This window comes from Ranitomeya imitator, chromosome 5 (genome assembly GCF_032444005.1).
Source record: "Ranitomeya imitator isolate aRanImi1 chromosome 5, aRanImi1.pri, whole genome shotgun sequence".
Taxonomy (NCBI): domain Eukaryota; kingdom Metazoa; phylum Chordata; class Amphibia; order Anura; family Dendrobatidae; genus Ranitomeya; species Ranitomeya imitator.
Window position 1 is genome coordinate 189111285 of NC_091286.1, and position 25108 is coordinate 189136392.

General features: G+C 43.5%; 2 protein-coding genes across 9 annotated transcripts in view; both read left to right on the forward strand.

The window, feature by feature from the left end:
- Positions 1–25108, forward strand: part of CEP170 (centrosomal protein 170) — a 303057-nt gene that overhangs the window by 259144 nt on the left and 18805 nt on the right. For 6 of the 8 annotated variants that reach the window (XM_069769419.1, XM_069769426.1, XM_069769420.1 and 3 more), the window contains exon 14: positions 23763–23927. In XM_069769419.1, coding sequence (XP_069625520.1) covers positions 23763–23927 — 165 coding nt within the window. The remainder of the gene's footprint in view (positions 1–23762; positions 23928–25108) is intronic. The other 2 variants (XM_069769421.1, XM_069769423.1) reach the window with 1 other exon arrangement.
- LOC138681679 (uncharacterized) lies at positions 13462–16070 on the forward strand. Its single transcript, XM_069769431.1, has 4 exons — positions 13462–13567; positions 13985–14100; positions 14222–14368; positions 14953–16070. The coding sequence occupies exons 1-4, from the start codon at positions 13484–13486 to the stop codon at positions 15869–15871; spliced, it is 1266 nt and encodes a 421-aa protein (XP_069625532.1). The 5' UTR covers positions 13462–13483; the 3' UTR covers positions 15872–16070.

A 25108-nucleotide genomic window follows, 5' to 3' on the forward strand; every position in this document is an offset into this window, starting at 1 on the left:
TATATATATATATATATATACACTAGCTGAAGAGCCCTGCGTTGCCTGGGCATAGTAAATATCTGTGGTTAGTTATAGCACCTCACTTCTCTTATTTTCCCATCATGCCTCTCATTTTCCGCCTCACATCTCTCATTTTCTCCCTCACACCTCTCATTTTCTCCCTCACGCCTCTCATTCCCCCCTAACACTTGTCATTTCGACCTCACATCTGTCATTTTCTGATCACTCCACTATTTTCCCTCACTCCTCTCATTTTGCACTCACACCTTTTCATTTTCACCTCACACCTCTCATTTTCACCTCAGTATATACCTGTGTGTCATCTCCCTTATATATAGTATACACTTGTATGTCATCTCCTGTATATAGTATATGCCTGTATGTCATCTCCCCTGTATATAGTATATACCTGCTGTGTGTCATCTCCCCTGTATATAGTATATACCTGTATGTCATCTCCTCCTATATATAGTATATACCTGTATGTCATCTCCTCCTGTATATAGTATATACCTGTGTGTCATCTCCCCTGTATATAGTATATATCTGTGTGTCATCTCCTCCTGTATATAGTATATACCTGTATGTCATCTTCTATATATAGCATATACCTGTGTGTCATCTCCTCCTGTATATAGTATATACCTGTATGTCATCTCCTCCTGTATATAGTATGCACCTGTATGTCATCTCCTCCTCTATATAGTATATACCTGTGTGTCATCTCTCCTGTATATAGTAAATATCTGTGTGTCATCTCCCCTGTACATAGTATATACCTGTGTCATCTCCTCCTGTATTAGACCTCGTTCACACGTTATTTGCTCAGTATTTTTACCTCAGTATTTGTAAGCTAAATTGGCAGCCTGATAAATCCCCAGCCAACAGGAAGCCCTCCCCCTGGCAGTATATATTAGCTCACACATACACATAATAGACAGGTCATGTGACTGACAGCTGCCGTATTTCCTATATGGTACATTTGTTGTAGTTTGTCTGCTGTTGTGAGTTCTGTTTTTTGGCTCCCTCTGGTGGTTACTGATGGTACTGGGTGATTTGTGTTCTGCTGTCTCTGGTGTCCACCTGTTCTATTAGGATTTGGGAGTTTCCTATTTTACCGGGCTTTCTTGTCATTTCCCCGCCGGCTATCAAGGTTATCAGAGTGTTTTGTTACCTCAGCTTCTGGCTTCAGTAATCTTCAGGACTAGCTAAGTTTTTGATTTTCTTGTTCCACGTTTTGCTTTATTTTTGTCTTGTCCAGCTTGCATATAATTGTTTCTTTGCTGCTGGTTGCTCTAGTGGGCTGTAATTGCCCCTCATGTTCCATGAGTTGGAACATGAGTTCAAGTAATTACAGGATGGTTTTTTGAAGGGTTTTTTGCTGACCGCTCAGTTTACTTTTGTATCCTCTGCTATCTAGTTTTAGCGGGCCTCATTTTGCTGAATCTGTTTTCATGCTGTGTATGTGCCTTCCTCTCATTTCACCGTCATTATATGTTGGGGGCTGCTATTTCTGTGGGGTATTTCTCTGGAGGCAAGAGAGGTCTGTGTTTCTTCTAATAAGGGAAGTTAGATCTTCGGCTGGTGCGAGACGTCTAGGATCAACGTAGGCACGTTCCCCGGCTATTGTTATTTGTGTGTTCAGGTTTAGGGTCGCGGTCAGCTCAGGTTCCATCACCCTAGAGCTCGTTTGTGCTTGTCCTTTTGTGATTCCCTGCCATTGGAATCATGACAGTCTGCTTATTAATCAGATTTTTATTTTTGAAGGATAATACCAGACTTGTGTGTGTTTTAGGGCGAGTTTCGTGTGTCAAGTTGTTTGTGTTGAGTTGCATGTGGCGACATGCATGTAGCGACTTTTGTGAGATGAGTTTTGTGTGGCAACATGCGTGTAGCAACTTTTTGTGTGTCAAATTGCATGTGACAGGTTAGTGTAGCAAGTTGTGTGCAGCAAGTTTTGTGCATGGCGAGTTTTGCGCGTGGCGAGTTTTATGTGTGGTGCCTTTTCAGTATGTGCAAGTTTTGTGTGAGGCAACTTTTGCATGTGTTGCAACTTTTGTGCATGTGGCAATTTTTCCGCGTGTGCAAGTTTTGCGTGTGGCGAGTTTTCCATGAGGTGAGTCTTGCACTTGTGGTGAGTTTTGCAAGAGCCTAGTTTTTGCATGTGGCGAGTTCTGCGCATGGCGAGTTTTGAGTGGCGACTTTTGTGTTTCGACTTTTATGTGGCGAGGTTGGTGTATTTGTGGTGAAATGTGTGCTGAGGGTAATATGTGTTCAAGCATGTGGTAGTGTGTGGCGCATTTTGTGTGTTTGTTTATATCCCCGTGTGTGGTGAGTATCTCATGTCGGGGCCCCACCTTAGCAACTGTACGGTATATACTCTTTGGCGCCATCGCTCTCATTCTTTAAGTCCCCCTTGTTCACATCTGGCAGCTGTCAATTTGCCTCCTACACTTTTTCTTTCATTTTTTCGCATTATGTAGATAGGAGCAAAATTGTTTGGTGAATTGGAAAGCGTGGGGTTAAAATTTCACCTCACAACATAGCCTATGATGCTCTCGGGGTCCAGACGTTTGACTGTGCAAAATTTTGTGGCTGTAGCTGCGACGCCTCCAACACTTTTCCTTTCACTTTTTTCCCCATTATGTAGATAGGAGCAAAATTGTTTGGTGAATTGGAACGCGCAGGGTTAAAATTTTGCCTCACAACATAGCCTATGACGCTCTCGGGGTCCAGACGTGTGACTGTGCAAAATTTTGTGGCTGTAGCTGCGACGCCTCCAACACTTTTCCTTTCACATTTTCCCCATTATGTAGATAGGGGCAAAATTGTTTGGTGAATTGGAAAGCACGGGGTTAAAATTTCACCTCACAATGTAACCTATGACGCTCTCAGGGTCCAGACGTGTGACTGTGCAAAATTTTGTAGCTGTAGCTGCGACGCCTCCAACACTTTTCCTTTCACTTTTTTCCCCATTATGTAGATAGGGGCAAAATTGTTTGGTGAATTGGAACGCGCGGGGTTAAAATTTTGCCTCACAACATAGCCTATGACGCTCTCGGGGTCCAGACGTGTGACTGTGCAAAATTTTGTGGCTGTAGTTGCGACGGTGCAGATGCCAATCCCGGACATACACACATACACACACACACACACACACACATTCAGCTTTATATATATATATATATATATATATATATATATATATATATATATATATATATATATATATATATATATATATATATATATATATATATATATATATATTTATATATATATATACTAGATTGTGGCCCGATTCTAACGCATCGGGTATTCTAGATTATGCATGTCCCCGTAGTATATGGACAATGATGATTCCAGAATTCGCAGCACACTGTGCCCGTCGCTGATTGGTCGAGGCAACCTTTATGACATCATTGTCGCCATGGCAACCATTATGACATCTACGTCGATACTGTGCCCGTCGCTGAATCAGAAACGTGAGATGTCTACGTCCTTTATGACATCATCGTCGCTGTGCCCGTTGCTGATTGGTCGAGGCCTGGCGGCCTCGACCAATCAGAGACGCGGGATTTCTACGTCGATGCTGTGCCGGTCTCTCAATCAGAGACGCGGGATTTCCAGGACAGACAGACAGAAAGACAGACAGACGGAAAAACCCTTAGGCAATTATATATATAGATAGTGGCATAGCAACTAGTCATGTGATTAATGGGCGGTATTTATCGCAAAGGTGGGTGGCCCTGTGATGGAAGCCCGGACATGTTTTACTCCAGCAGATTTACTGCTGAGAGATTTGTTTTGCATTGGGAAGGCTTCCAGGTGATTGGAGAGATGGGTGGGTCCAGTCACCTACAAACCCACCCAAAGGGATGTGTCTGAATACCCTAGATGAAGCCTGTACATGATTGTGTGTTTGAGGACCTTTGGTGATGTCATAATCACCTGACTAGCCATGTGATAGGTACCTGGGTGTGGTTACACCTATGTAATGGAGGTGTGTTTGGCACATGGAGCGAGTGCTGGCTATTCTGAACCAGAGCAAGGAGGCCTGTGAGATGCCTCTGGAGTGGACGGTCTGATGACCGTGTGTGATGTTGACCGGGGTCAATGAGAGACGCTGTGGGATACCTTTCAGGATAAGATGTATATACTAGATGGTGGCCTGATTCTAACGCATCGGGTATTCTAGAATATGCATGTCCACGTAGTATATTGCACAGCCCACGTAGTATATTGCCCAGCCACATAGTATATTGCCCAACCACGTAGTATATTGCCCAGCAACGTAGTATATTGCCCAGCCACGTAGTATATTGCCCAGTGACATAGTATATTGCGCAGTCACATAGTATATTGCCCAGTCACATAGTATATTGCCCAACCATGTAGGATATTGCGCAGCCACGTAGTATATTGCCCAGTTACGTAGTATATTGCCTAGTGACGTAGTATATTGCACAGCCACGTAGTATATTGCCCAGTGACGTAGTATATTGCCCAGTGACTTAGTATACAGCACAGAGCCATGTAGTATATTGCCCAGTGACGTAGTATACAGCACAGAGCCATGTAGTATATTGCACAGAGCCATGTAGTATATTGCACAGCGACGTAGTATACAGCACAGAGCCACGTAGTATATTGCCCAGTTACATAGTATATTGCACAGTGACGTAGTATACAGCACAGAGCCACGTAGTATATTGCCCAGTGTCGTAGTATACAGCACAGAGCCATGTAGTATATTGCACAGTGACGTAGTATACAGCACAGAGCCACGTAGTATATTGCCCAGTGTCGTAGTATACAGCACAGAGCCATGTAGTATATTGCACAGCGACGTAGTATACAGCACAGAGCCACGTAGTATATTGCCCAGTTACGTAGTATATTGCATAGTGACGTAGTATACAGCACATAGCCACGTAGTATATTGCACAGTGAAGTAGTATACACCACAGAGCCATGTAGTATATTGCCCAGCTACGCAGTATATTGCCCAGCCAGGTTTGTCACAGTTTAAAAAATAAAAAATAAACATATACTCGCCTTTCCGAGGGCCCCTTGTAGTCCATGGCAGCTTCCGGTCCCAGGGTTGGTATGAGCGCAGGACCTGTGATGACGTCGCGGTTACATGACCGTGATGTCATGGCTGGTCTTTCTAGCGCAGGGCCGTGATGACAGGCAGCTGGCGAGACCAATCAGCGAATGAATAACCATGACAGACAGAAGGACAGACGGAAGTGACCCTTAGACAATTATAATATACTAGATGGCAGCCCGATTCTAAAGAATCGGGAGTCTAGAATCCATATATACTTTATTTATTCAAATGTAAGAATAATACAATAAATAATAGTAAGAAAGAACAAAAAATGGCTGCACTCACCAGCTCTTGACAATTCTTGTTATTTAAGGTACAGTTACACAGGATCCATGAACATGCTTATGAGGGGAGGGATGAAAGACATCAGACGACAACTTTCTGCATCATTACCATACTTTATATCAGACCTGATCTTACGTGCGCCATCAGCAGCTTTGGGCTCTGTGTCATTAGTATACTTAACAGTATCCAGGCACTTGCATCTATCCTCTGTACTCTTGTTAACACGCTGTTTGTGCTTACGTCCGGCATCGGCGGCTTTTCACTCTGCATCATTACCATACTTTATATCAGACCTGATCTTACGTGCGCCATCATAAGCTTTGGACTCTGTGTCATTAGTATACTTAACAGTGTCCATGCGCTTGCATCTATCCTCTGTACTCTTGTTAGCACGCTGTTTGCGCTTACGTGCGGCATCGGTGTCTTTTTGCTCTGCATTATTAGTATACTTTCTATCAGACCTAATCTTACGTGCGCCATCAGCAGCTTTGGGCTCTGTGTCATTAGTATCCTTACTATTAGAGCTCATGTTGGCTAAGCTAAACAGTTTTAAGCGTGGTGGTGGCAAACAACAGGTTAATAAGAGGCAGTGTCAGGTAGTAGGAAAATAGCCAGTTAATAATAGGCAATAGTTCTTTGCAGGAATGCAGATATTAATAAATAGGCAGTTTATATTGCAGAGAAATTGCTGGGCAATAATGGACAATGTCCTTATGTGGCAAATAATAGAGCAATATACCCAATGTGGCAAAGAAGAGGTTAATAAACGGCAGTCTCTCAGTATAACAGTCAGTGAATAATAGGCAGTATATGGAGAAAACACCAAACAAAAGTTCAAAATTGGTGTGAAAATGTCACTGAACCACTTCACAACTAAATATATATAGTTTTGGTAAATGGTATTATCATTTTTTTGACGAAATTCGGCAGGAGCTTGAAGAGCAACGTCACTGGGCCCGCCTCCACGCAGTAGAAACTTGCTGTGAGGTAAAAATTAAAAAATCACACCAAAATGGCGGGCGGAGTGTGTCACAGTACGGCACGTTTCTGATTGGTCGCTCGCAGCAGGCGGCAACCAATCAGACACTGGACACTGTTGACGTCACTTATCTCCGGACATTAGCTCCGGACATTAGCTCCGGACATTATCTCCGCACATTAGCTCCGGACATTAGCTCCGGACAAAGCCACGGAAGTTGGCACAAATTGCAGGAAGTAGTATTCTAGGCAATTATATATTAGATATATATATATATATATATATATATATATATATATATATATATATATATATATATATATATACACACACATACATATTCACTATTATTTCTTATGATGTAAAGTAGACATATGGGAAATGTTCGTTATTAAGTCTGAGTTATGCCACACAAAAGAGTTAAGGGCACAAAAATTAAGTTTGAAAATTGCTAAATTTTCCGAAGTTATTTTCCTGTCTACTCTTTGACATACATCCCACTGCTGTCCCTAGTGTTTATACAGGTTGGAAAAATGCAACCTGTTGGTGGTTTCACTATTATTTCTTATGATCGTCAGATCAGAAGATTGCAGTTCGGGGTATATTTAGATTACCAATTCATTTTTCACAACCACTAAGGCGTCTTATCCAATAATGCAGATCCATTTAATATACAGTTGTCTGTGATGTTGAAGCAAGTTTGCAAGGAGATATTGCTTATATATGGGACTAATTCCCAGATTTACTTTAGATTTTCACCTTGTGCACTGTAAGGTGAAATGCTCAGCAGAAAGGACATGCTGTAGTTTAGATTTGCTGCAAGCTCTCAATTCTGCCTTGATTTTATTTTATCAATTTTATCTGCTCCGTGTATGTGTATATGTATATGTGTGTGTGTGTATGTATGTATGTATGTATATATATATATATATATACACACTAGATGGTGGCCCGATTCTAACGCATCGGGTATTCTACAATATGCATGTCCACATAGTATATTGCCCAGCCACGTAGTATATTGCCCAGCGATGCAGTATATTGCCCAGCCACGTAGTATATTGCCCAGTTACGTAGTATATTGCCCAGCGACGTAGTATATTGCCCAGCGATACAGTATATTGCACAGCCCACGTAGTATATATTGCCCAGTCACGTAGTATATTGCCCAGCGAAGTAGTATACAGCACAGAGCATATTGCCCAGTTACGTAGTATATTGCCCAGTTACGTAGTATATTGCCCAGTTACGTAGTATATTGCCCAGTTACGTAGTATATTGCCCAGTTACGTAGTATATTGCCCAGTTACGTAGTATATTGCCCAGTGACGAAGTATACAGCACAGAGCCACGTAGTATATTGCACAGCGACGTAGTATACAGCACAGAGCCACGTAGAATATTGCACAGCAACGTAGTATATTGCCCAGCCACGTATGTCACAGGTTAAAAAATAAAAAATAAACATACTCACCTTCGGATCCAAGGGTCCCTTGTAATTCTGTCGACTGTTCGCCAGCTTCCGGTCCCAGGATGTGATGACGTCGCCGTCACATGACCGTGACGTCATGGAAGGTCCTTGGCGCGCAGGACCTGTGATGACGTCGCTGTCACATGACCGTGACGTCATGGAAGGTCCTTGTTGCATACCATCTTTAGCACCGGAGAAGCGAGCAGGAAAGGCGCCAGAGGGTGAGTATATGATGATTTTTTTATTTTTTTTCAATTATTTTTAACATTAGATCTTTTTACTATTGACGCTGCATAGGCAGCATCAATAGTAAAAACTTGGTCACACAGGGTTAACCCCTTCATGACCCAGCCTATTTTGACCTTAATGACCTGGCCGTTTTTTGCAATTCTGACCAGTGTCCCTTTATGAGGTAATAACTCAGGAACGCTTCAACGGATCCTAGCGGTTCTGAGATTGTTTGTTTTTTCGTGACATATCGGGCTTCATGTTAGTGGTAAATTTAGGTCAATAAATTCTGCGTTTATTTGTGATAAAAACGGAAATTTGTCTAAAATTTTTAAAATTTCGCAATTTTCACATTTTGAATTTTTATTCTGTTAAACCAGAGAGAGTTATGTGACACAAAATAGTTAATAAATAACATTTCCCACATGTATACTTTACATCAGCACAATTTTGGAAACAAAATTTTTTTTTGCTAGGAAGTTATAAGGGTTAAAATTTGACCAGCGATTTCTCATTTTTACAATGAAATTTACAAAACCATTTTTTTTAGGGACCACCTCACATTTGAAGTCAGTTTGAGGGGTCTATATGGCTGAAAATACCCAAAAGTGACACCATTCTAAAAAATGCACCCCTCAAGGTGCTCAAAACCACATTCAAGAAGTTTACTAACCCTTCAGGTGCTTCACAGCAGCAGAAGCAACATGGAAGGAAAAAATGAACATTTAACTTTTTAGTCACAAAAATTATCTTTTAGCAACAATTTTTTTATTTTCCCAATGGTAAAAGGAGAAACTGAACCACGAAAGTTGTTGTCCAATTTGTCCTGAGTACGCTGATACCTCATATGTGGGGGTAAACCACTGTTTGGGCGCACGGCAGGGCTTGGAAGGGAAGGAGCGCCATTTGATTTTTTGAATGAAAAATTGGCTCCACTCTTTAGCGGACACCATGTCACGTTTGGAGAGCCCCCGTGTGCCTAAAAACTGGAGCTCCCCCACAAGTGACCCCATTTTGGAAACTAGACCCCCCCAAGAAACTTATCTAGATGCATAGTGAGCACTTTGAACCCCCAGGTGCTTCACAAATTGATCTGTAAAAATGAAAAAGTACTTTTTTTTCACAAAAAAATTCTTTTCGCCTCAATTTTTTAATTTTCACATGGGCAATAGGATAAAATGGATCGTAAAATTTGTTGGGCAATTTCTCCCGAGTACGCCGATACCTCATATGTGGGGGTAAACCACTGTTTGGGCACACGGCAGGGCTCGGAAGGGAAGGCGCGCCTTTTGACTTTTTGAATGGAAAATTAGCTCCAATTGTTAGCGGACACCATGTCGCGTTTGGAGAGCCCCTGTGTGCCTAAACATTGGAGCTCCCCCACAAGTGACCCCATTTTGGAAACTAGACCCCCCAAGAAACTTATCTAGATGCATATTGAGCACTTTAAACCCCCAGGTGCTTCACAGAAGTTTATAACGCAGAGCCATGAAAATAAAAAATAATTTTTCTTTCCTCAAAAATGATTTTTTAGCCTGGAATTTCCTATTTTGCCAAGGGTAATAGGAGAAATTCGACCCCAAATGTTGTTGTTCAGTTTGTTCTGAGTACGCTGATACCCCATATGTGGGAGTAAACCACTGTTTGGGCGCACGGCAGGGCTCGGAAGGGAAGGCACGCCATTTGGCTTTTTAAATGAAAAATTAGCTCCAATCATTAGCGGACACCATGACACGTTTGGAGAGCCCCTGTGTGCCTAAACATTGGAGATCCCCCACAAATGACCCCATTTTGGAAACTAGACCCCCAAAGGAACTAATCTAGATGTGTGGTGAGGACTTTGAACCCCCAAGTGCTTCACAGAAGTTTATAACGCAGGGCCGTGAAAATAATAAATACGTTTTCTTTCCTCAAAAATAATTATTTAGCCCAGAATTTTTTAATTTTCCCAAGGGTAACAGGAGAAATTTGACCCCAAAAGTTGTTGTCCAGTTTCTCCTGAGTACGCTGATACCCCATGTGTGGGGGTAAACTACTGTTTGGGCACACGTCGGGGCTCAGAAGGGAAGTAGTGACTTTTGAAATGCAGACTTTGATGGAATGGTCTGCGGGCGTCACGTTGCGTTTGCAGAGCCCCTGGTGTGCCTAAACAGTAGAAACCTCCCACAAGTGACCAGGGCTCGGAAGGGAAGGCACGCCATTTGGCTTTTTAAATGAAAAATTAGCTCCAATCATTAGCGGACACCATGACACGTTTGGAGAGCCCCTGTGTGCCTAAACATTGGAGATCCCCCACAAATGACCCCATTTTAGAAACTAGACCCCCCAAGGAACTTATCTAGATATGTGGTGAGCACTTTGAACCCCCAAGTGCTTCACAGACGTTTACAACGCAGAGCCGTGAAAATAAAAAATCATTTTTCTTTCCTCAAAAATGATGTTTTAGCAAGCAATTTTTTATTTTCACAAGGGTAACAGGATAAATTGGACCCCGATAATTGTTGCGCAGTTTGTCCTGAGTATGCTGGTACCCCATATGTGGGGGTAAACCACTGTTTGGGCGCACGTCGGGGCTCGGAAGTGAGGGAGCACCATTTGACTTTTTGAATACAAGGTTGGCTGGAATCAATGGTGGCGCCATGTTGCGTTTGGAGACCCCTGATGTGCCTAAACAGTGGAAACCCCTCAATTCTACCTCCAAAACTAACCCCAACACACTCCTAACCCTAATCCCAACTGTAGCCATAACCCTAATCACAACCCTAACCACAACCCTAATTCCAACCCTAACCCTAAGGCTATGTGCCCACGTTGCCGATTCGTGTGAGATTTTTCAGCACCATTTTTGAAAAATCCGTGGGTAAAAGGCACTGCGTTTTACCTGCGGATTTACCGCGGATTTCCAGTGTTTTTTGTGTGGATTTCACCTGCGGATTCCTATTGAGGAACAGGTGTAAAACGCTGCGGAATCCGCACAAAGAATTGACATGCTGCGGAAAATACAACGCAGCGTTTCTGCACTGTATTTTCCGCACCATGGGCACAGCGGATTTTGTTTTCCATAGGTTTACATGGTACTGTAAACCTGATGGAACACTGCTGCGAATCCGCAGCGGCCAATCCGCACCGTGTGCACATAGCCTAATTCTAAAGGTATGTGCACACGCTGCGGAAAACGCTGCGGATCCGCAGCAGTTTCCCATGAGTTTACAGTTCAATGTAAACCTATGGGAAACAAAAATCGCTTTACACATGCTGCGGAAAAACTGCACAGAAACGCAGCAGTTTACATTCCGCAGCATGTCACCTCTTTCTGCGGATTCCGCAGCGGTTTTACAACTGCTCCAATAGAAAATCGCAGTTGTAAAACTGCAGTGAAATGTGCAGAAAAACCGCGGTAAATCCGCCATAAATCCGCAGCGGTTTAGCACTGCGGATTTATGAAATCCACAGCGGAAAAATCCGCAGAGGACCAGAATACGTGTGCACATATCGAAACCCTAACCCTATTCTAACCTTACTATTTTTTTTATTTTGATCACTGTGATAGGTTATATCTCAGTGATCAAAATGCACTTTGGAACGAATCTGCCGGCTGGCAGATTCGGCGGGCGCACTGCGCATGCGCCCGCCATTTTGGAAGATGGCGGCGCCCAGGGAGAAGACGGACGGACCCCGGGAGGATCGGTAAGTATGATGGGGGGGGGGGATCGGAGCATGGGGGGTGGATTGGAGCGCGGGGGGTGGATCGCAGCACGGGGGGGTGGATCGCAGCACGGGGGGGTGGATCGCAGCACGGGGGGGTGGATCGGAGCGCGGGGGGGTTGGATCAGAGCACGGGGGGGTGATTGGAGCACGGGGGAGCGGACAAGAGCACGGGGGGAGCGGAGCACAGGACGGAGGGGAGCCGGAGCAGTGTACCGGACAGATCGGTGGCTTGGGGGGGCGATCAGTGGGATGGGGGCACATTAGTGTTTCCAGCCATGGCCGATGATATTGCAGCATCGGCCATGGCTGGATTGTAATATTTCACCAGTTTTAATAGGTGAAATATTACAAATCGCTCTGATTGGCAGTTTCACTTTCAACAGCCAATCAGAGCGATCGTAGTCACGGGGGGGTTAAGCCACCCCCCCTGGGCTAAACTACCACTCCCCCTGTCCCTGCAGATCGGGTGAAATTGGAGTTAACCCTTTCACCCGATCTGCAGGGACGCGATCTTTCCATGACGCCACATAGGCGTCATAGGTCGGATTGGCACCGACTTTCATGACGCCTACGTGGCGTCAAAGGTCGGGAAGGGGTTAATAGCGGCGGTAACTGAGTGAGTTACCCGTGGCATAACGCGGTCCGTTACTGCTGGCATTAACCCTGTGAGCGGTGACTGCGGGGAGTATGGAGCGGGCGCTGAGTGCAGGGGAGTGGGGGGGGGGGACTAATTGGACTGTGGCCGTCGCTGATTGGTCGCGGCAGCCATGACAGGCAGCTGGCAAGACCAATCAGCGACTTGGATTCCATGACAGACAGAGGCCGCGACCAATAATAATAATAATAATAATAATTTTTATTTATATAGCGCCAACAAATTCCGCAGCACTTTACAATTAAGCGGGGACATGTACAGACAATATATTCAGTACAAGTTAAGACAATTTAAACAGTAAAAAAGAATATGTGAGCGGGCACCACTGAAATAACGTCTATGATAGATGCCAGGTGCTACATATGCGCTAATAAATACTTGTACAAAAGAAAGAGAGAAAAGAAGCGCAATAAATGTGCACACTCAGCTGTGATTAGAAAATGTGAACAATGCTTTATTGAGGCCGAAAAACACAGTGCCTATACATATAAAAACATTTAAAACAGCATGTAAAAACATACCCAAACATATCACTACCGTACCCTCTGGATAAAGGAGTACGGTCAAAAAGCAGACCCCATAGGGAGAAATAGACTCAAGACTAGATGGTGAGTATATAGAAAAGATGTTTTAATAAATGGTGCACACAAAATGCTGCAGGGCACGAAAATCAAGGCTTACCAATGGTAAAAGATATAATGAAATAAAGCGCTGTCACAGCTGGTGTCGGATTCACTAGATGGAAGCTAAGTTGACTTAGTGAGTAAAGCAAGAGCTATACAAAGCTGTGACACTGCTGGGAATTGCCCCGCCACAATGCCTACAGCATATCGTGTGCACAATGCTAGCAGCACAATAACAAAATGACAGCGTAAATAATAATGCTCACTAGTCTGAATGGGGCCCACTGGCTCCCAAGACGAAGGGTATGTGCACACGTCAGGTTTTTGTGCAGAATTTTCCTGAGATTTTCCTGAGGAGAAATTGGCACAACTCCCAAGAAATCCGCATTCACCATTTTGCTTCCTTGTTGAATTCAAGATGCCGCACCATCGTCTAACTCCAGAACAGAACTGCCTACTGTTGCATACGGCACTACTTTTGCTGCACCACTACAGCGAGCTGGTAAGAAAATGTCATTAGATGTGAACACTTTGCGTATTAGGCTGGGTTCACAATGTGTACAGCAGCCCGTTCAACACATACGTTCACGGTCTGCTGCAACGCAAGTGCTGACTTTGGAACATCGCTAGCGCAGATGGAGCATCTGCTAGCTACATCTGCGCTAGCAGTGACAGACCCGGAAACGCTGCAGTCAGAGTCTAGAGGTCCGACTGTCACTCAAATGACGGCACATGGCTAGTGATGTCAGACATAGGAGTCAATGGCGGCGCTAGCGGACTACGTTTCACCGCATTATGCAGCGGTGTTACGAAGTCCGTCAAAACGGACTGGGGGAACGCAATGTGAACCCAGCCTTGCCAGCTGTATAACATGTGTTGTACAGTTCCATGTAATAATACATACTTTATTCTCCCATAGGAGCAATCTCGGAGAAGAAGGGATAGCAGACGCCAAAAAAGGATGTGGATTCATCCCATCATTCATGAACGGGAGGAAAAGGGACACTTCCATGTTCTTTATCGTGATTTAAGGAGGTAAGATATAGTGAGAAATGGTATATTGACAGCTGTGTTTCTTTGTACCTTTTTTTGATATATACAACATACATTATGTGTGTGTTTAAAATTAAAGTTTTATGTTCCTTTTTATTTTCAGATTTCCAGATAAATTTTCTCAGTTTTGCCGTCTTTCCATTGAGGCATTTGATCGTCTTCTAATTCTTCTTGGTCCACACCTCACTTACGAAGATACGGTCATGCGAAGAGCGATCTCTGCAGAAGAAAGGCTGCTCATCACCTTGCGGTAAGGCCTTGCTGCTAGTGCCCCCCTAAATGCTGCCACAAATGCTGCCTGTTTAATCCATAATGCTGCCGCTATGCTGCGAGTGCCCCCATAATGCTGCCAGTTTCCCTCATAATGCTACCGCAATGCTGCGAGTGCACCGTTTCCCTCATAATGCTGCCGCTATGCTGCGAGTGCCCCCATAATACTGCCAGTTTCCCTCATAATGCTACCGCAATGCTGCGAGTGCACCGTTTCCCTCATAATGCTGCCGCTATGCTGCGAGTGCCCCCATAATGCTGCCAGTTTCCTTCATAATGCTACCGCAATGCTGCGAGTGCACCGTTTCCCTCATAATGCTGCCGCTATGCTGCGAGTGCCCCCATAATGCTGCCAGTTTCCCTCATAATGCTACCGCAATGCTGCGAGTGCACCGTTTCCCTCATAATGCTGCCCCAATGCTGCGAGTGCACCCTGTTTCCCTCATAATGCTGCCGCAATGCTGCCTGTGTCCCCATAACGCTAGTGGCCATGATGTGGATGTTTTATCTTGCAACACAATTTGTGTTGGTAGGTTTTCTAAATTATTTTTTTTCTTTCTTCAGGTTTTTAGCCACAGGAGAGAGCTACACATCCCTGCACCTCCAATTTAGGGTTGGCAAATCCACCATCTCGCAAATTGTACGGTGCACATGTACCGTCATCTGGCAGAAGTTGCGGCCCATCGTGATGCCTTGCCCAACCGAGCAGACTTGGCTGCAGGTTGCAGCAGGCTTTCAAACTGTGGCCAATTTCCCCAACTGCGTAGGTGCTGTTGATGGCAAACATGTGAGAGTGCTAAAGCCACCAAGATCAGGATCACGCTTCTTTAATTATAAGAAGTATTTTTCAGTGCTCTTGATGGCGGTGGCTGACGCACATTACAAGTTTGTTGCCATCGACGTTGGTGCCTATGGTAGTACTGGGGATTCTCGGGTGTTGCAATCATCACAGATTGGACTTCAAATTCTTCGAGATGGCGGCACGCTCCCAGCCCCAAGACCTTTGCCGGGTTCCACACATCCAGTACCCTTTGTGATGGTATCGGATGAGGCATTTCCCTTGAAGCCCCACCTGCTGCGCCCATACCCACGAAGAGCACTGGATGACCGGCGGAGGATTTTTAATTATAGGCTGAGCCGTGCACGAAGATATGTGGAATGTACCTTCGGGATCATGTGTAGTCGGTGGAGGATCTTTCACACTGCCATCCAGTTAGATCCGGAGACCGTGGACACTGTGATAAAGGCATGCTGTGTGCTCCACAACTATGCTCGGGAATACAGCACTGAGGTAGTTGAGGAGCCACAGGTGTCAGAATTAGATGCAGTGGACAACTTTGGTCAAGGAAGGCAATGTAACACGGGTGTGCGTGTGAGAGAAACCTTTGCAGACTACTTCATGAGTCCTGAAGGTGCCGTGCACTGGCAATACTCTTGTGCCGGTGTTGAGCTGCCTGAACTGCAGAGAAGATCTGATGCCTAAACAGAATCAAGGCCCAAGACTGGACGTGAGATATAACAGCAGAGAACATATGACGGCTGAACCCTATCCACTAATGAACCAGTCTGTACGGCACAGATGCTAACACCTGTGAAAATGTGAGGCGTAATCCCTATCAACCGTCGCCAAATCCCTATCTACCAAGGCCCCTTTTTAATTAATCAAATTGTAAACATTGTTAATAAATTCAAAATATTATTTAAACAATAATCGTTTCCATGTTGTTATTGTTTACCGTTGCTTAAGTCAGATCCCATTTCCTATCTTCTTATTTTTATGGTAATAAGAAATCTGAGTAGTTAAAATAATTTTTTTTTAATAAAGTAAAATAAAAATTAATTACATTAAAGAAACTTTTTTTAATATATATGAACTGGCATTTTATAACAAAACTTAAAGGGAACCTGTCACCCCGGAAATCACGGGTGAGGTAAGCACACCGGCATCAGGGGCTTATCTGCAGCATTCTGTAATGCATTCTGTAATGCTGTAGATAAGCCCCTGATGTTACCTGAAAAAGGAGAAAAAGACATTATATTATAGTCACCCAGGGGCGGTCCCGCTGCTGGTCTGGTTGGATGGGCGTCTCCGGTCCGCTGCGGCGCCTCCTATCTTCATTACAAGATGTCCTCTTCTGATCTTCAGCCACGGCTCCGGCGCAGGCGTACTTTGTCAGCCCTGTTGAGGGCAGAGCAAAGTACTGCAGTGCGCAATCGCCTGGCCTCTCAGACCTTTCCGGCGCCTGCGCACTGCAATACTTTGTTCTGCCCTCAACAGGGCACACAAAGTACGCCTGTGCCGGAGCCGTGGCTGAAGATCAGAAGAGGATGTCATGGAATGAAGATAGGAGGCGCCGGACCGGACCAGAGACACCCATCTGACCTGACCAGCAGCGGGACCGCCCCTGGGTGAGTATAATCTAACGTCTTTTTCTCCTCTTTCAGGTAACATCGGGGGCTTATCTACAGCATTACAGAATGCTGTACATAAGCCCCTGATGCCGGTGGGCTTACCTCACCCGTGATTTTCGGGGTGACAAGTTCCCTTTAAAGAACTTTTTAAGATTTGGTCATGAACTCAACGGTTTAACATTCTCTACACTCCCGTCTCTACTCAAATAGGATGAGATATCAAAACTCAAAATTGATGATATTCCGGTTGGTAGCCCATATCATTAAATAAGTCCGGTTGGGAGTAGACACTGCTATTGGGCATACTGGAACGATGGCCAGTTGCACTAGGTACAGGTGTATGGCCACTGTACGCATCTACATGGTTGGCCCTGTATGTTGCCGCCTGTCCGTAACGCTGCGATGCAGCAGCTGGTGGTGGTGGTGGTGGTGGAGGCATAATGGGGTTGCTGAAAACGTTGAAAATACCCGTCATTACTTGTGGAGCAGGGGGTAGGGTTGGTGTGTCATCAATTGCCATAAACAGACAATTGACAGCTGTAACGAACATTTGCTGCTTGTCCCGTGGCAGTGTTCTAACGCGGTCTGCCAAAAGTGACCCAAATTTGTCATGCTCATCTTGCTTTGAAGAATTATCAAGAAGATTGAGCGTTTTAGTCGTTAATTGTTCAATAATTTGACCTTGTTTGGTCTTCTTTTGGACCGTCCTTTTCAATGCCACGGGACGGACAGAAGCAGCCCCCCTCCCCATGTGCCTCGACACACCGCTACCAGAGTTTGCACCAGCGTCAGAGGAAGTAGAAGTAGTGGTATTTGCTGCAACGTCATGTTCTCCAAGGAAATCAGTTATTTCGGGTGACCTTCCGGACAAAGACATGTTCCCCGGAGATTCTTGGCTGTTCATTATGCTGTCTTCTACTTCCTCTCCAATACTGTCCACCGTGGTGTCACCATCGTTAGGGTCCGGAGGTGTTTGGGCAGAGATGTTGCTTTCTGTTCTGCAGACCAAAAAATAAAACAAAGGTTACAAAAATACAAATCATGACGTCAAGCAACACTATTTCTTTATATTATCTACCTCCTCAAACTCCGGCTTCCCAATATGAACTGCAGCTGGTCTCCATAGGGCACCCTCTTCCTTGGCGGCGAGCTGCCACTCGGAGTCTTGAGTGATTTCAGATATCTGTCTGTGACAGACCGCCTTCTCGTCTTCACATCGCCCACTGAAAATTAAAATTTTTTAAATAAAACATTCCAAATCAATTCTTCTTACATTTTTTTTAAAAAAAAGGAAAGAAATTGATACTTACAAATCTGTGTTTGCTGCTGTGTTGGTAGATTCGGACACTCTGGAAAGAGAGCGGTTACTATTTTGGGCCAGGCATCACGTTTTGCCCCCTTGTACTTTTCGCTTGACCGGTCCCAGACCTCAGGGTGTTGTTCAATCTACAAAAAAAAAGGTAACAATGAAAAAAATTAAAATTAATTGTGGGCTACAATAAATACACGGTTATATACATTTGCATATTGTAGATATAGTAGCATATATCCCAGCCACGTAACATAGTGCCCAGCCACGTAGTATATTGCCCGGCCACGTAGTATATTGCCCAGCCACGTACTATATATTACCCATCCACGTAGTATATTCCACGTAGTATATTGCCCATCCATTTTGTATATTGCCCAGCCACGTAGTATATTGCTACGTGAATGGGTAATATACTACGTGGCTGGGCAATATACTACGTGGCTGGGCAATATACAAAATGGATGGGCAATATACTACGTGGATGGGCAATATACTACGTGGCTGGGCAATATACTACGTGGCTGGGCAATATACTACGTGGCTGGGCAATATACTACGTGGCTGGGCAATATACTACGTGGCTGGGCAATATACTACATGGCTGGGCAATATACAAAATGGATGGGCAATATACTACGTGAATGGGTAATATACTACGTGGCTGGGCAATATACTACGTGGCTGGGCAATATACTACGTGGCTGGGCAATATACTACATGGCTGGGCAATATACAAAATGGATGGGCAATATACTACGTGAATGGGTAATATACTACGTGGATGGGCAATATACTACGTGGCTGGGCAATATACTACGTGGCTGGGCAATATACAAAATGGATGGGCAATATACTATATTTAGTATATTGCCCATCCAATTTGTATATTGCCCAGCCACGTAGTATATTGCACGGCCACGTAGTATATTGCACGGCTACGTAGTATATTGCCCATCCACGTAGTATATTCCACGTAGTATATTGCCCATCCATTTTGTATATTGCCCAGCCACGTAGTATATTGCCCATCCATTTTGTATATTGCCCAGCCACGTAGTATATTGCCCATCCATTTTGTATATTGCCCAGCCACGTAGTATATTGCCCGGCCACGTAGTATATTACCCATCCACGTAGTATATTGCCCATCCATTTTGTATATTGCCCATCCATTTTGTATATTGCCCAGCCACGTAGTATATTGCCCGGCCACGTAGTATATTGCCCATCCACGTAGTATATTACCCATCCACGTAGTATATTGTCCATCCATTTAGTATATTGCCCAGCCACGTAGTATATTAATGAAATAAAGACACCGAGTTTTAGACCATATTTTATTATTGAGGTAATGCAAGGGTTAAAAAAAAAAATTGGTTTACAATGGAACAGGTGCAATTGCACCTGTCCCGTTGTAAACATTACTAATGATGACAAATATCATCTCTGCGCAGCCTCACCGGCTGAACGGAGATGAACTGATAGCATGGGAAAATTTTCCCACGCTCCAGCGTTCACCTCCGGTCAGCCGGGGAGTCCGCGCAGCTGCAGTGACTGCCGAACGAGTTCCCCCGAACAGCGCGAGCTGCGTTCGGGAGAACTCGGTATACAGTGAACGGGATCGCTTTACGATCCCGTTCATTGTATCGGCGGCCGCGGTTTAGAGCAGCCGCATGTTATGTGGCTGCTCTAAACTCCAGATCATCGTGGGACAATCGTTTAATTGGATGCTGCGGAGGGTAGGTATACGTTGTGGTTTGTTATTTTAATTTTTTCTGACGAGGGAATCGTGGAATTGGGCGTTTAGGTGAGTATGGGTTTGTTTTTTTATTTTAGGTGGCGATCGCCGGGGACAGGTAATTATAAGGTAACCACTGGCCACCAATGAAGTTGTACTTTTTATTATTATTTTTTCCACTGTCCACCAATGAAAATAAATAATAATTTATATATCCGTTCCACTGGCCACCAATGATAATTATTATACACTGGCCACCAATGATAATACACTGGCCACCAATGACAATAATTATACACTGGCCACCAATGTTAATACACTGGCCACCAATGACAATAATTATACACTGGCCACCAATGTTAATACACTGGCCACCAATGATAATAATTATACACTGGCCACCAATGTTAATACACTGGCCACCAATGACAATAATTATACACTGGCCACCAATGATAATACACTGGCCACCAATGATAATAATTATACACTGGCCACCAATGATAATACACTGGCCACCAATGATAATAATTATACACTGGCCACCAATGATAATACACTGGCCACCAATGATAATAATTATACACTGGCCACCAATGATAATACACTGGCCACCAATGACAATTAAGTTTAGGGGTGAATAGGGGTAAATAATTAAGTTTATTAGGGGAATGGGCCCGTAACCACTGTTCACCAATGACCATAGGGGACATTTGATGGGGGAAATAGTACATTGCAGCAGGGACAGTTCGATGGGAAATACTGCTCCCATCGAGCTGAGCCTGCTGCAACGACTTGGAGGGAACAGACATCGGCCGATGAGACTAGTCTCATCGGCCGCTGTCCGAACACACGCGCACACACATATATACACAGACACACACATATATACACATATACACACACACTTACCACACTTATCATCTGCACCACATCCAGCCTCATCCGATCATACCCCTCCATGTCGGCAGCCATAATACAGGAAGACGGGAATGGTGTGGGAGTTTCCTCTTCCTGGATTATGGGATGCGCATGAATGGCATGATGGGATAGATGGGATGTCACTTCCTGTAGTTTTTCAGGAAATAAACGCTAGAAATCCGCAAATTTTTATATGATTGCGGATTTCTAGCGTTTCAATGCAAGTCTATGGATGCGGGAAATCAGCGATTCCGCAAAAATAATGAACATGTTGCTTCTTTTTCCGCAAATCGTTTTTTTTGCGGAAAAAAACTCTACATTAGCACAATTTTTGCGGATTCAATACAAAAGATTGGGAACCATATGTTAGCGTTTTTTTCACGTTTTTATCGCGATTTTATTGCGTTAAAAACGCGAAAAAAACGCAAAAAAACCTGAACGTGTGCACATAGCCTAAATGGTGAGTGTATGAGAAAAAAAAAAAACGTAATAGACAGTGCACACAAAATGCTGCAAGGCATAAGGATCAGGGCTTTCCAATAGAGAAAATATAATAAAATAACACACTGCCACAGCTAGTGCATGATTCACTGAATGGAGGCTCAGCTGACTAAACAATGAAACTGAAGTTTTAACATAGCTGTGACACTGCTGGGAAAGCCGGCACCTGCGCTTTTTATTTGTCCTCTGACCGCCGTACTGGGACTTTCATTACATCATGTGGATTCCCCTGATTTATTCTGACAGACTGTTCTCATAGGTCAATGTCTGCCGGACGCAGGTGCCGGCAGTCAATTGACTAATCACATAAGTGCACTTATGACATATATACCTGACAGGACTGACAGTCCATCACTTCCCCTGACGAAGCTACCGTGAGTAGCGATACGCGTAGGGAGCCAGTGGGCCCCATACAGACTAGTGAGTATCACCATTTATGCTGTCATCATGTTAATGTGCTTCTAGCATTGTGCACACGGTGTGCTGCAGGCACTCTGGCGGGGCTATTCCCAGCAGTGTCACAGCTTTGTTAAAACTTCAGCTTCATTGTTTAGTCAGCTGAGCCTCCATTCAGTGAATCATGCACTAGCTGTGGCAGTATGTTATTTTATTATATTTTCTCTATTGGAAAGCCCTGATCCTTATGCCTTGCAGCATTTTGTGTGCACTGTCTATTACAATGTTTTGTTTTTTTTTCTCATACACTCACCATTTAGTCTTGGGAGCCAGTGGGCCCCATTCAGACTAGTGAGCATTATTATTTACGCTGTTATTTTGTTATTGTGCTGCTAGCATTGTGCACACGATATGCTGTAGGCATTGTGGCGGGGCAATTCCCAGCAGTGTCACAGCTTTGTATAGCTCTTGCTTTACTCACTAAGTCAACTTAGCTTCCATCTAGTGAATCCGACACCAGCTGTGACAGCGCTTTATTTCATTATATCTTTTACCATTGGTAAGCCTTGATTTTCGTGCCCTGCAGCATTTTGTGTGCACCATTTATTAAAACATCTTTTCTATATACTCACCATCTAGTCTTGAGTCTATTTCTCCCTATGGGGTCTGCTTTTTGACCGTACTCCTTTATCCAGAGGGTACGGTAGTGATATGTTTGGGTATGTTTTTACATACTGTTTTAAATGTTTTTATATGTATAGGCACTGTGTTTTTCGGCCTCAATAAAGCATTGTTCACATTTTCTAATCACAGCTGAGTGTGCACATTTATTGCGCTTCTTTTCTCTCTTTCTTTTGGACAATTTAAACAGTGACATTAGGGGTGAGGTCCCTGCTCGCAAGCTTACAATCTACAAGGAAATATGGGGGGACACAATAGGTGAAAAGTGCTTGTTATTTCAGGTCTGGCAATTATAATAAACTAGATTGTGGCCCGATTCTAACGCATCGGGTATTCTAGAATATGCATGTCCCCGTAGTATATGGACAATGATGATTCCAGAATTCGCGGCAGACTGTGCCCGTCGCTGATTGGTCGAGGCAACCTTTATGACATCATCGTCGCCATGGCAACCATTATGACATCTACGTCGATACTGTGCCCGTCGCTGAATCAGAAACGTGGGATTTCTACATCCTTTATGACATCATCGTCGCTGTGCTCGTTGCTGATTGGTCGAGGCCTGGCGGCCTCGACCAATCAGAGACGCGGGATTTCTACGTCGATACTGTGCCCGTTGCTGATTGGTCGAGGCCTGGCGGCCTCGACCAATCAGAGACGCGGGATTTCCTGGACAGACAGACAGAAAGACAGACAGACGGAAAAACCCTTAGACAATTATATATATAGATAGGGATTTTCATATAAAGCTGCATGATCCGGTCATCAGCCCGTGTGTTTAAGTGCAATAGTCAAGTATCAAGTGCAGTTATCATGTGCATGGAGGGTGTGGAGACAGATGAATAGTAGGGTGCAGATTCACATGCAGATAATATTTGGAAGGAGGGAACAGGACAAAGTTAGTTTACTGAGTAGTTGATGTGGTAGGCTTGTTTGAAGAGATGGGTTTTTAAAGTGTGCTTGAATAGGTCGGGGCTAGGTATCAGTCTGATTGTCTGGGGAAGTGCATTCCAGAGAGCTGGCGCAGCACGAGAGAAGTCTTGGAGACGGAGGTGCGAGGTTCGGATTACGGGGGATGTTAGTGTTAGACCAATAAATATCCGTGACAGACAGACAGAAAGACGGAGGTGACCCTTAGACAATTATATAATAGAGATAGATAGATAGATATATATATATATATATATATATTATTTTTTTTTAAATTTGCATTCACTTTAATGGAAATATTTTTCTGGAAATATTTGGTGCGGAATCTACACGGAATCTGCATCTAACCGCAGCATTTGAATTATTTCCTATTAATATAAGATAAAAAATACCGTACTGACAATCTGTTTGACCTCTGTAAATTTTACAACTTGCAATTGATTTTAAAAAATACATCTAATACCTTTGCTGTCGTCTTATTAGCTTGTAGATCGTGTTTTTGACGAAAGCCTAAACTTTCGGAAGATTCCTCCTTCAAATATGTTTAAACCTGAGGCATCTTTTCAGGGAAATGAGTCAAAACCTCCGCCGAAGGAAACCCATGAACCTCCAGCCATCACTAGAAGGAAAACTTGGAGCAGAGATGAAGTAAGTTTAAGTGTACAAGCCTTTAATATTAAGGAAAACTTAAAGTATTTGCTTTACGAAGCAGTTTATAGCTTAAAGACCAAATACATTTTCATGTAAAATTGGGTAACTCTGTAAATATATTAATGAACGACCAAAAACAACAGTTTACTGTCTGGGCATTAATGAATCTGCTTTTAGGTGCAGAGCCAAGTTAATATAATGGTCCACCTATTTAGTATACAAAGGGACTGATAACCAATAGTATTATGAATGTTGTGTAAATGATTATTATTTCATACAAAGACAGATTTCATAAAACTTAAATGACTGCATTGAATAAAAAATATTTACAATTGAGTCTTCAGTGGTTGATACCTTTTAATGGCTAGCTGAGAAGATGGTAAATTGCAAGCTTTGAAAACTACTCCGGTCTCTTCATCAGGCAAAGACTAATACAAAATCTGAAGAGTCACATATTTATTCACAACACAGCAGAAAGATAATGCAATGGATAAGGCAAGTGACGTGAAGCAGAGCTACCATTATGAAAGAGGGGAAAAATATAATAATGATTACTCTGCTTCACGTCACTTGTCATCCATTGCATTATCTTTCTGCTGTGCTGTGAATAAATATGTGACTCTTCAGATTTTGTAGTCTTGAAAGCTTGCAATTTGTTACCATCTTTCAGTTAGCCATTAAAAGGTATCAACCACTGAGGACTCTCAATTCTAAATATTTTTCTATCTACTGGCTAACACGGTACAAAGATATTTATATTTTCTGCATTGAATAAACAAATAACAAACAAAAATGCTAACTGAATACTTTATTAATAGAACACCAATTGACATGAAATAACAAAAACAAATATATCAAGGATAAAAACCGCAATAAAAATGGAGACAGAGGAGGAGGGACACCATGAACCATAAATAATCAGATGTATAATCAGACTATGTATGATGGGAAGTATAGAGAGATTCTTATGTGAAAAAAATATACAGTGAATGAAAGTGATGACACCCTTGAAATTGTTCCAGAAAATAAATTATTTCTCCCAAAAAATTATTGCAATTACACACATTTTGTGAACCCCTTCACGATATGCGCAGTACATATATGGTGCATCTCGGGTTTCCCCCATTGATGTGGGCTCCGGCTCTGAGCCCACATCTTTCCAGCACATATCAGCTGTG